The following is a 13,238-nucleotide window of genomic DNA, read 5'->3' as shown; positions in this document are numbered from 1 at the left end:
GACAGAGCAATCCTTTTCAGGTTTCCTACCAAATAACACCTGCAGGGTCACCTCAGCCTGCGGCACGTGGTTTCTACGCGCCAGGTTTATCGGAGCGCTCTTGTTTCACAACCCTTCTTCTTCTACTCATCTGTCAAAGGAGTGACTTAAAACTCTTAGAGAGGAACTACGGTTCTTTAAAACAACACTCTTTGAAAGCTGGACACTTTGTGCAATACTTAGCAAAAAAATAACAGAAAATAAAAAACAAAACAAAATTTGAGCAAAACAAAATCAAATTTAATGTTCTTAAATGCAAAAGTAAAAACAAACAAAAAACACAAAAAAGCAAAAGAAAATTAACAGAAACAGAACAACTCAAAGTTTCAAGGCAGTCTGCAGAAAACTTGGGGGATTAATCTTTAAATCTACAAATCAAAGGGTTTTTTTGTTAATATCTAACTTGCAAGTAGTAAGTACTTTTCTGCTGAGTGTTCAATAAGTAAAGCTAGTTGTCAAAACAAAATCCTATTAAAATAGAAAAATCTAGCACTCATTAGAAGGGATGCGAGAAATACAATGCTCAAATGTTTATAACTGTTTTTTTTTTTTTTTTCTTTACAAAATAGAACTACCAAAGAAATTCAAACTATAATGATCTTTGAAAATGAGTAAGTATCTGGCTGCATTATAATGTACCAGTAAGTAGTGCACCATGCATTAAATATTTGGACAGAAGAGATTCAGTTGGATAAAGTAGCGACATATATTCACACTCTCTTTTTGGAGTTTCATTTTGACTCTGAAATCTTCCCGGAGTTTCTTTGAAACTCTTTGGTCCATTCCTATTAGCGAGTGGGCTTTAAAAGTAATGTTTCTAAAAACCTTTGAATTTGACAGCTTGGCCACTGCTCAGTGTGCAACTTACCTCATCAATGGTGTTAAAAGTTATGCTGGCATGCTACTACTTACAAGACCTTGACTTTAAAAAAGCCTAATCCTCAACTATATACGTAGTAATGAATATTAATTGATCAAACAATTTACTGGCAACTAAAACATTAGTATTTCTCCACTTTTCTTCCACACTACCGTGTCTGGGGTAGAGAAGGTCAAGGGAATGGATAGGAAAAACAACAACATAAAAAAACAAGGAAATTAATGAAATCAGCCTGATATTTTCCAGAAAAATTCCAGTTTTTGCAGACAACATTCAATGGAACAAATGTTAGTCTCATAAGTGAAAGCATGCTTCAATTTTACCACCATCCAGAGGGTCTAGTTAATGCAATCTACTTAAGATTTCCGGGGATTTTTAACATGTTTTAAATGAAATAACTTAAAGGAACTTAAAATTGGTCTGACATTGTGGGATTTCAAACATTTGAACATGTCAGTTGCATCCCAGAATATAAAACCTTTTTCACTTCTCATTTAGACTAAGACAAACACTTGTGAAAATTGGCGCAAAATGAGTTTTACACTAACAAAAATGTTTCAACTTCTGTCACTCCATTATCTATTCCATACAAAAAGCACGAGCAAGTTATTTGTGGGACTTGTTGGTTTTGAAGGAAACCTGTAAGATTTTGTCCCCCAGGCGGTAGCCATTAAGACTTGCTATGGCCATTGCAGCTTCTTCATAGTTTGTCATGGTCACAAAACCAAAACCTTTGCACTTGTTGGTGTTGAAATCTCGAATAACTTTCACATTGGTAACCGCACCAAAGGGGCCAAACATCTGCCAGAGGATTCCCTCATCAGCATCTTGACCAAGGTTGTAGATGAAGATACACCAGCCAGAAGATGCGTTTCCTGGAACATTTACACCAGAAAGCCCACTCATGTGATCTACACCCATAGGAGAGAACCTAGCAAATAAAAAGCACAATATTTCATGTAAAAGTTCAATTCAATTAAGCAAAGTAACTTGAATGGGAAGCAACTGAGAATGAATTATTTTCTACATGGACATCAAAACCGCCAGAAAGAAATGTTTCCCCATTCAAATTGACAATCAAATTGACAGCTGCCAGGAAAAAAAAAAAAACAAAACAACAAAAAAACATGTTAAGTATTCCATCTACTTTACGGATTGGGAACTAGCCCACCCAGAAACAGGCAGGCAACAGAGCAGTTGCGAGGCAAGATTACGTGTTCACCTTCACAGGGGACCCGGATCCATCTCTGAGACTCAGCGGGGGCTCTTCGGAGCACCCCATGGCGCCAGGGCAGAAACCGGGCACCGCCTGCCCAGAGACCCCCCCTTTGCTTCAGGCCACCCTCGGGCATCTCCCACTTGTCTCCCTCAAGGACTTCGCATCCCATCTCCTACTTTTCTTGCCTCTAAAATAACACATTGGGAACTCTTAAGTCAAAGGGTTTCTTTGGGTTTTTCCAGGGGGAGCGTGCGTGCGTGTTTTGGTTTTAAGCGTACAAATCGTGTGTATTAATTTAAATTTTTTTTTTTTTTTTTTTTTTTTTTGTGGAACAGAAGAACACCTACTCTTGTTTCCACCATAAGGCAGCAGGTGCAGGCAAACACTCCCGACACCAGCAGGCTGCTAAATAAGCCAGTCATGCATATTCGCAGCTAAGGAAATATTAGCACTTGCTTCCTCAGTAGCTGGGATGCCCCGCGTTTCTAGCTGCAGAACTCAAATTTGGGGGTTATATTCCTTAATACTGGTTATGCGGATACTCTGACTGCGGTAGCTTTCAAACGTCAAAATAGCAAATCACATCTAAGCACAGTTTTACAATTTCAGGATGCGCGTATGGTTTTCTTCGTACTAATTCTTCGCCAACTCCACGCTAGGAAAATTTATCTGACTTTACTGAACTGGATTTTTTAACTCACTTACCCACTCTGCCTAAACCCTGCCTCCCACACAGCACCCCAGCAGTACGTATGCATAACAAAAAGCCAAAAACTTCTCCTTTTTATGTCTTGCTCTCTATTATTGTCTTTTCTCCTATAACCCACACCTCTAACTCCCCTTTATTCTATTTCTGGTCTCCATCCTAGAAATTCAAAGCTTCGGAATATTTTAATGCAATATTACGGTTGCACAGCTAAACACTCAAAGGTCAGGAAATGTGAAAGTTAAGGTAAAAAACTCAATTCGATCCCTTGTGCTTATGTATTATTTAAAAATGTGAGGTCACGTGATTGTAGAAATATAATTATACTATACCAGGGGTTCCCAAACTGTGGTGTACCACTGGTGATATGCAAACCACTTAAAAGCGGTACACGTGCTGCTCTCTGCCAAGAACATGGCGGTGGCAGTTCCTGATTCTCTGCTGACCTGGAGAAAACAGGGAAGGGATGTCTGGGCAGTGAACGCTGCATTAAGTGCCAAACACTTCCCCACTGACTTTTTCTTGCCCTGCACAGAGTTAGGAGCTGCCGCTGCCGCCTTTATCCAGAAGGGAGGGCTGAAGGCAGCGCGTAGCGGCAGGGAGGGGAGCGCACACATACACGCGGGGAAGTCAGCTCAGCTCACGTTCGGTGCGGCACTTCGATTGATGCACTCACACAAGTGAACCACTCAGTCACCATCTCCCCCCCCTCCCTCCAGGCTCTCCGGTGCTCAGAGCTCATTTTCTCAGATACCTGAGCTATCAGACCCTGCTGTACCCAGCGCAGGGGCAGTCGCGGTGGTACAGACCCCGTCCCCTCCGGGACGGCCTCGCTGCTGCGGGCTGCCCGCGGTCAGCCAGGGCTGACGTGGCCACCTGAGCCGGGGGCTTCTGGCCCGCAGGGCGGACACCTGAGCTCACGCTGCACATACTCACTGCCGCTGCCACTGTTGGCCAGCCCCAAGCACATCCAAGTTTGGGAATCCTTGTACTATAGTAAAACTGAAAAAGCAGTTAAGAGTATCAGAATGTGAATGAGACGCGCTAATCCGTGTGATCTGATGGTTATGTGACATAGCTACTATTTAATTTGCTTTATATAAGAATGTTCTTGTGTTTGCATGCTTTATACGCTTACTTTTTCTGACAGACACCTTCAGCTCTGTAGCTTCTTTCCATTTGAGTAATGATTTAGTAGGATGTATTTATCTTAATACCTGGGAAGCTTTCATCTCAACAGATCACCAGTCCTGGGTTCCCGCTCGCATGTACGGGGAGCAGAAAATCACTAAGCTCAGAATTGCACAGTGTTGGTTCCAGCAGTCAGTGTAGCTCTGAACCTGATTGCTATAAAGCCTCGAGCTCTGCCCACAACCCCACATTAACAGTACGTCAAGGACTGGAAACACTTGTAGAAGAGCAGCTGAGGGCTGAACACAGGAAGACAACAAATCTGAATGCGCATTATAGGCAAAATAATTTAAAACAGCAAGTACCTCTGTTCTTTGGATGCATCAATTTTCAGATTCCCCTCTCTTCCTGCTCTGACTCACAGAAGTGTTACAGGTTCATAAAATAAAATAAAATAAAAACACCACCACCAACAAAAAAAAAAAAAACAACAAAAGCAAACAAGGGTAGAAACACCCCTAAAAGACTTGAAAAGTCATTTCAAAAAAAAAAACCCAACCATAGGAAATATCCCCTCACACATAATATCCCTCTTACCCAGATGGAACACGATTCTAAAATGAAGCCACACTCCGCAAGTTCACATGAAAAAATTTCACGAAAGTTTCTGGCTGGTTAAAAAACAACCACCAAAAAAAGAAATTTGCAAGAGTGACAGTAAATGTGGAATAGGATTAGACCTACGCGGAAGGCCGAGTTTATATTTAGGTGTGCGTCCACCTGGAAGCGTCACGCAGGACCCCGGGGCTGAGCGGGAGCACTCACCCGGTGAGCAGAGCGAGGTCGGAAGGCCTGGCAGGAGGGACAGGAGGTCTCTGGGTAGCGTGGGATAACAGCGGCTGACACACAAAACCTCTTTCTCCTCCAGGAAAAGATTTTTTTTTTTTTTTGCGACCCCACAAATTTAAGATGACTCTGAAGAAGTTACACATATTAAGGATGTTTAAAAGACTGTCTGATTTGGGCAGACAACACTAAAGCCCCCAAGATGTTTCAGAGGAATTTTTTTTTCTTTTAAAATTCCATTAATACTGTAATTTGAACGATCTCATTCTCATCGTACTTATAAATGAAACAAAAATGAGGACACCAGCAATTTTTATACTGTCTATTCCACATTGCTTTTTCAATCCTCCCTAAGCAGCTGTAGATTATGTTATCTACAGGGGGTTCTTTTAAATCATACTAACCTCAAAATTCCAACATCTTGTGACATTATCACCACAGTGTACGTGTTGTTTTTTTTTTTTTTTTCATTGTAATCTTTTTTCACTTTATAAGCTTCTCAGTTATATGAAGACCTTTTGCTGTACTGTTAGGAGACAGACTGCTTCACTTAATAGATTCTGGGATTATTTTAACACGCTAGGGGACATAATCTCAGAAGCGACGCTCCTCAATGAAAACAATTTCTTTTTAGTTCTACGAAAGTCCTAGAAATTCTTTTTGCCCAATTCTTTTCACTGCCATCTGAGAACAGCTATATACAGCACCACAGGTGGGAGCAATCCTACACCTTACATGATGCCAATAAGCAGTAAGAGTATTTTTAGTATCAGCCTCTGTTGCCTTCGCACATGAGCTTGGCATCTTCTTTTTTTTTGAATAGTTCCACAAAGAACAGGAGTTCAACTACGCTGATACCGCTCACGTTCACCGTTTTCCTCACAGGCATCTGCTTCACCTATACGCGGACACAGATAGGAACGATCTTCTGTGTACAAAGCACATCTCGTTGAGCATTGAGCGATAGGAGCTTTAAGCCCGAAATAACTGTGTGTTAAATCAAACAGCCACAGAGCAGAGAACAGCAGCAACTGAAATAAGGGGGTTCAGTACCACATTCTTCTACAACTTTGATGAAATACTACTCTGGATGAAACGTTTTCTCCTGCGGCACTCTCACCACAGACAACTTACGTCCACATTAAAATTGGCTTAAAAGTTGAAAATTTAAACAATTTTACTGGAGTGAAACAAAAGAGATGTGTGGGAGCTGCCCGAGCAATAGCATTCAGTGATGGGTTTAAACACACTGAAGTCTTTTCGCATTTCCCCTTGATCAAAGAATTCCCAAGAAATAGCGATTCCCCTTCAGGCATTTTGGACCCGACACGTGGGCTTGATCCCAATGAAACTGGGCCCATTAGAAGAAGCGGGAACTGGTTCCAACCCTGAACAAGTCTGAAAGCAAAGCCAGCCGAACTGGGAATATTTTTGAGATTTGAAAAAACGTTCTTCTTGCATCAAGCTCTAACGAACTGTCAAAGCACAGGACTTCTGGGGACTTGCCTTCTCGAGCTTTAGGAGCTAAACTCCTGCATTTCAGCAGAATTCAGCACCTAAAGATCTGCTGTTCTGCTTAAGTGAACAAATCTTACACTCGAAAGAAACCCCTGCCCCAGATGTCTTCTCTGTCCTCCACATGCAATCCTGTGCTGCAGCGTCATTCCTTCTGCATGGAAACAGGGTGCGCTTTGGACCACGTCTCGGAATTAGCAGGCCAACCCAGGGGGACAAGGCATTAAGACCCGTTCCTGATGTGAGCCCCAAATACCACAGTAACTACAAAGGATTAACGGAACATTAAACAAAGGGTCTGAGCGATATCTGTAGGAAATTAATAATTACAAATTAGAGATACTAAAGGCTTAATCCTGGATTTACAGGGATATGATGGAATAGGATGCAGTGTAATCAAAATGTCAGTTTAAGTATTCAACCTCTACGTAGCAGAAACCACAATTGTAATTTATACAGACTGTGAGCTCTTTGGAAGCAGCTTATCCTTTCATCATGTTTTGTTCGCTACACCAAACAAACAAGACTCTGTCCAAGCTAAGGTTCCTAAACTTTACCACAGTACGAATAATTATAACTCATTAAGTTCAGCATCCTTTAAGGAAGACTCGCTAGGAAAAACGTGCAATTAACACCAGAGGTGGGAAGAAAAATAAGAAGGGCTGTGGGATGGTGCATCTGTTGCGCATACGCGCATGCATGCACGTGGGATTGAGGGAAGGGAGGTTTATAATAAGTGTTAAAGTTCTTGCAAGTCTGTGACAAGACACGAAGAGGGATGGCCAGTACTTGTCTTCAAGTCAACTGGTGACTCTTGTCTCCACAACATATTCGTAACAGCATGGCTTAACCCAGAACGGCTCTAGTACCACCTCTGCCGACCCGTAGTACCCAAACATCTTCAGCCCTCTCTCCATCAGCTGGCCTCTAACTAGGAGCAGAAGCTGGCCAAAATGTGTTGACAAATGAGCAATGGGCACAGACAACTTGTGTGGACATAGTTACCGCAGAAGCAGGAATGGGACAGAAAGAGACAGAACATTTTCTTTTATCTTTTATGATCTGGACAAGGGAATTGAGTGCACCCTCAGAAAATCTGCAGATGACACCAGGCTGGGCAGGGGTGTTGATCTGCTTGAGGGTAGGAAGGTTCTATAGAGGGGTCTGGACAGGTTGGATCAATGGGGAAAGGGCAGTGGTGTGAGGTTCAACAAGACCAAGTGCCGGGTCCTACACTTGGGTCACAACACTGCTACAGGCTTGGGGCAGAGTGGCTGGAAAGCTGCCTGGTGGAGAAGGACCTGGGGGTGTTGGTGGACAGCCAGCTGGGTATGAGCCAGCAGTGTGCCCAGGTGGCCACGAAGGCCAATGGCATCCTGGCCTGTATCAGGAATAGTGTGGCCAGCAGCACTGGGGCAGCGATCGTCCCCTTGTACTGGGCACTGGTGAGGCCCCACCACGAGTGCCATGTTCAGTTTTGGGCCCCTCACGACAAGACAGACATTGAGGCACTGGAGCGTGTCCAGAGAAGGGCAATGGAGCTGTGAGGGGTCTGGAGCACACATCCTGTGAGGAGCGGCTGAGGGAGCTGGGGGGGTTCAGCCTGGAGAAGAGGAGGCTGAGGGGAGACCTTCTCGCTCCCTACAACTCCCTGAAAGGAGGGGGTAGTGAGGGGGGGGTCTGTCTCTTCTCCCAAGGAACAGGCGATGGGACGAGGATATTGGCTCAAGATGTGCCAGGGGAGGTTTAGGATGGATACTGGGTAAAATTTCTTCACAGAAAGGGTTGTCAAGCACTGGAAGAGGCTGCCCAGAGCAGTGGTGGAGTCGCCGTCCCTGGAGGGATTTAATAGAGGGGCAGATGTGGTGCTGAGGGACATGGGTTAGTGGTGGAATTGGCAGCATCAGGTTGACGGTTGGACTTTATGATCTTAAGGATCTTTTCCAACCTAGATGATTCTATAACTATGAATTTCGTTTCACCTGCAACTATTAACATAAAAACATTAATCTTTTTTTACTACATTTTTACTGCGGCGTAGAAGGTTTGGGTGCGGAGATCTGGATGAGTGCTTCAGGGAAATGAAATCTTGTCTGAGGAGCTGCCTGCATCAAATTTGCCTGGGCTACAGCTGAGGAGAATCGGAGAGCGATGGAGGTGCTTCAGTAAACCCTCCATGCCCACCAGGTTTTGAGCACATCCAAGGATGGACACTTCACAGTCCCTTTGGGCAACCTGTTCAATAACCCTTTGTGTAAAACAGAAGATGACTCTAAAGCCTCACTGGAGCAGATTACACCCGGCTGTTCTCAAAGTGCTACACTTCAGCATTATGGAAAGGTCACAACAATACTGGAACAGCAGCTCCGCAAAAAGCTATTCAAATTTTTAGTCCAATTTTGCTGAGCTAATTAGATACCTCAGAGGAGAAAGAGAAAAAGAAAAAAAAAAAAAGTATATTATCAGCAGGGAAACACTTCTCTCATGAACTCATCTAATAACAAAGCCAATTACTTAATTGCAAGACAGTAAATATGATGCATTTTCCAGAGCACAGTCCAACTGTCAACACCCTCCTTTAAGCAACTAAGGCAAGTCAAACTGGAGCAATTCATACTCAAAGCAACTAAGGCAATTCTCACAGGCCAAACATCAAATATCTTCCACAGCTCTGGAAGCAGACAGCATGTTGCAATTACTCAATAATCTTACGGAACTTACGAGGACTCAAGGAAAGAAATCCCACAGAACCTTTAAATCAGAAATAAGGTTTTCCTATTTTCCTATGGCACCTCCCTGCTGGAACCAATGGTTCAGAGCTTTAATTAAAGTTGCCAAATTACGTTTGTGTTCAGATATATGGACTCCAGAATGGGGATCTGTTGAGAGAGGCATCTACCAATACCCATCGGGAATCTGCTCCTTTCTACCATCTCACTGTACACTCAATTGTAGAAACAGACACCGTAGTGTATGTACCTTTACATAATTAACTTCAATATACATTTTACAAGTAAGATTTTACTTTAATCATATTTTAATTCAACAGTTTATTTACATAACACTGCAGGACATATAGTGCACTACGTATTCATTCACACATGCTGCAATGAAGATATTACTGCACAGCTGCAAGAGTACAGTTTCCCAGACGGACACGGGAATAGCAGTACAGCCTTAAATGCATTATTCTTCCTAACCTACCTGAATCTTTGCGCCTGGTGATGCACTGGCCCTCCAAACCGTCTAGCTGGTGAATGACACAGCTGCGATAACAGTGCCACATTTTTGTTCTGGTTAGGATTGGCTGCAAACTTCACTGTAATGGGTTCGGAGGAACCTGGGGGTTTGTGACCATTGAAATTTGTAATTGCCTCTTCTGCTTCTGACCTTTTGTCAAACCGGATAAATGCGACCCCTCTGGACAAACCTTTTAACCAAACCAATAAAAAAAAAAAAAATAAAAAAAAAATTGAAGTTCAGAATAAACTCAAAATAACTTTGAAAGCAAAAAACAAAAAAGTTAAATATTTCTATGGTCACAGCTTTCAAGTTCTCTACATTTACTAATGTTTCTTCAGCAGCTAGAGGACAAAGTAGAAAATTAAGAAACAAAAGACAAATTAACACATTCATTTCAGCTATAACAACCACAGTGACTAAAACAATAAAAAAACCCACTCCAATGTGGTAGAATTCCATGAAATCCATCACCAACTGACATTTCCATTAACAAAAACCTTAAATTTTAAATGAATTCCACACACACAAAAAGAATTAATTCCAGTCCATTAAAAACAAAGCAAAACTCCTTAGCATTGATTACTTTATCACTAAAAAGCATCTGGAAACATAAAAGTGACACTGATTTTTCCAAATGTTTTCAGTTTTCCACGCTGAACACACACTCTGGTTCGTAGACGAGGGCACGACGGTCTAACTCAAATAAAGCAGTTTTGCTTTCTGTAATGAAGAGATCACAATTTCACCTACATCACAGCCATTATTTCCAGGTGTCACATACGTTATTTTTAATTCATTAAAAACTGATTGAGAACTACCTCTGGGTAACTGTACTGAAACAATAACACTGCTGTTAAACATTTATGTCTTTTTTTTTTTCCCTAGTGCCAGGCCTCAGCCACCAGATGCCGTTATCCTTCTGATTGAGGTCAAGGTTTTTTGCCTTATGAGATCTCTTCCCCCCTCCACTTCTCATCTGTGACTTGACCATAGTCTGGAAATATTGTTTATCACAGTGAAGCTAAAAGGGTATGTTTTGTTTAAATTTCATTCCAAAGCAGATATTACAGCTAAACTAATTCCAGTACTTGACCAACTTTGTTTCAGAAAGGGCCATATTAAATAATGTCACGTTGTTTCTACTCTACACCCACATAGGGCTATCTTCAACAACAGTTTCAGAAGTTGTTTAAGCTTATCATAAATCACAAAGTTGTTTATAACAACTGAACACTATTTCCTATATTTCACAGAAGGAAAATGCTGAGAGAGTTGGGGTTGTTCAATCTGGAGAAGAGAAGGCCCCAGGGAGACCTTACAACAGCCTTCCAGTATCTGAAGGGGGCCTACAAGAAAGCTGGAGAGGGACTTTCTACAAAGGCATGTAGGGACAGGATGAGGGGTGATGGCTTCAATCTGGAAGAAGGTAGATTTAGATTAGATGTTAGGAAGAAATTTTTCACTTTGCAGGTGGTGAGCCCCCGGCGCAGGTTGCCCCGAGAAGCCGTGGCTGCCCCATCCCTGGAGGTGTTCAAGGCCGGGTTGGACGGGGCTTGGAGCAACCTGGGCTGGGGGGAGGTGTCCCTGCCCAGGGCAGGGGGTGGCAGTGGATGAGCTTTAAAGTCCCTTCCAACCCAAACCATTCTATGATTCTATGAAATCCGACACAACAAAACCCTGGGCATGTGGCAAGTAAACAAAAGGGAATCCAATCCCTCCAAGTACCCCCAGAATGGCCTCTACGAAAGGCATATTTTCATTTGGGGCGCTGGGAGAACTTCCATAAATAACAACTCATCATGTTGACTGCATGTTGTTAAGTATGCAAAGTCACTGCGCTTTTTGAAGAAAAGAACGGCAGAGCAACAGCGGGAGATGGCCACCACCAACTGTGCAGCCGGGGTTTCTACAGCGATCTGGAAAGGAGTCAACCTGTCAAGAATTTATTTCATTTCTTCCTGGTTACTTCCTAAACAGGAGGCTGGATCAGATCTACTCATCAAATTAAAGCTGATGGCACTATATGCTCCAGTACCACCGAGATGAGCCTTTCCGTGCCAGGAGGAAGCCCAGAAGCCAGCAAGGACCATCCCAGAGCCCAACATACTTCTCCGCTGCCATGCTGCTCATCTTAGTTCATCACTTGATCTATTATAGTGTTCATTTAAAAATATAAATATTGTAGACAGTATATTTTTCAACAGATTAATTCTCAAAAGCTGAAGGACAACCTGTGCTGAGAAGGTACATCTAAAAGCACAAATTAGATTTATCTGAACTGGGACTGGATCATGATAAGTAACGCAGGTTTTAAAGCCAAGGCATGGCTATGTTCTTGAAGTGAAGAGAAACCTCAGGCTATGCGTGTATTCAACTTTATAATGTACACAGAATACACTCTTCAAACAATAAGGTCAGCAATTAAGGTTATTTGAAAGGAAGCAGCATATTCTGAGCTGACACTGAATTAGACAGCATCATGCCTCTGCGCGCTCAATGAAAACTATATTATTCCTGGAGATTTTAATTGTACAACTTCTGTCACCTCATTTTATAGCTCTGTCACAGACAGATGCTAGCTATCTAGACTCCACTGGCAGCCAGAGGAGGATGACTATTTTGGACGCTTCTATTAATAGAGTCTTCTGTGCTCTAGAAGTCTTTTTCTTGCTTCCGCCCATAGGTGTCACCGAGCTCTAGAGACAGAACCATATCAGTTGGACAAAACGAATCCTTTTCTCTAGGAAAGGAAGGACGGAATTCTCCTCACTCAACATTTGCGTGTCTACAATGTCAGTATCCAGATCTCAACCAGTCATCTCAGATTTCTTTTACACACAATCATATTTACAGTGTGGTCAGACCAAACCAAAACACTTAAAAGCAGAAGCCTACACAATGAGCCAACTCTGATGGAGATACTTAGAATTTAGCATTTGGTCAGATTAATCCCACCAAGAGCTGCTGATGGGTTACTCTAAATTACCGTAGATTCTTCACAGGGCATGAAAGTTACTGCTTAACTACTGTGTATAAATGTAAATACTACTGTATATAAATGTGGAATGAGAAATTGCTAGAATTAGATTATCTTCGATTCCAATATAGCACGTGCGTAATCAATGAAAAAAATGTATTTGTAGAAGTTATCTCCAAATTCATACATGACATATGGGCTACTGGAAAAAAAAAAAACAAACAAAAACACAAAAACAAAAGATACACAGAATACCTAAGGTCACAGGACACTCTTCACACAGTCTGAAATAATTAGGTAAGAAATTAAATCTGTGAAACACATTGTAACACCGAGTCAGAATTAACATTATAAAGGAAATCCTTAACTTTGGTCTCTCCTGAGCTGAGTGCTTAACTAAGCAGCTTCTCCCTTTTCTTTCTCTTTTTTTTTTTTTTTCCCCTATAAACAAAAGACATTCAGAAAATTCAGAAGGTAGTACTAAGTGTATTAAGTTCATTCTTTTGGTTAGCAGTAACCACAGTAAGGCACCTCAAATGTTTTAAAATATGAGGAAATTGTGTGAATGACGTCCAAGTTGGTAAAAAAAGACAAAACACATTATTGTTTTGCTTTTTAATATATAACTATGGCCTAGAATTTACCCGTGGATAATAGCTGCATTTGTGTCAAGTAAAGGTAA

General features: G+C 42.0%; 1 protein-coding gene across 1 annotated transcript in view; it reads right to left on the bottom strand.

Moving 5' to 3' along the window:
- Window positions 1-257: 257 nt before the first annotated feature.
- The window catches only part of ELAVL1 (ELAV like RNA binding protein 1), a 44,391-nt gene continuing 31,410 nt past the window's right edge, over window positions 258-13,238 (bottom strand). The window contains exons 5-6 of the mRNA XM_082495619.1: window positions 9,541-9,766; window positions 258-1,850 (exon numbers count right to left, since the gene is read on the bottom strand). Coding sequence (XP_082351745.1) covers window positions 1,526-1,850; window positions 9,541-9,766 — 551 coding nt within the window. The 3' untranslated portion in view covers window positions 258-1,525. The remainder of the gene's footprint in view (window positions 1,851-9,540; window positions 9,767-13,238) is intronic.

The sequence above is a fragment of the Vanellus vanellus genome, assembly GCF_965231255.1.
Source record: "Vanellus vanellus genome assembly, chromosome: 25".
NCBI lineage: Eukaryota > Metazoa > Chordata > Aves > Charadriiformes > Charadriidae > Vanellus > Vanellus vanellus.
The sequence above is the reverse complement of the archived record's forward strand: the minus strand, read 5'-3'. Positions and strand labels throughout refer to the sequence as shown.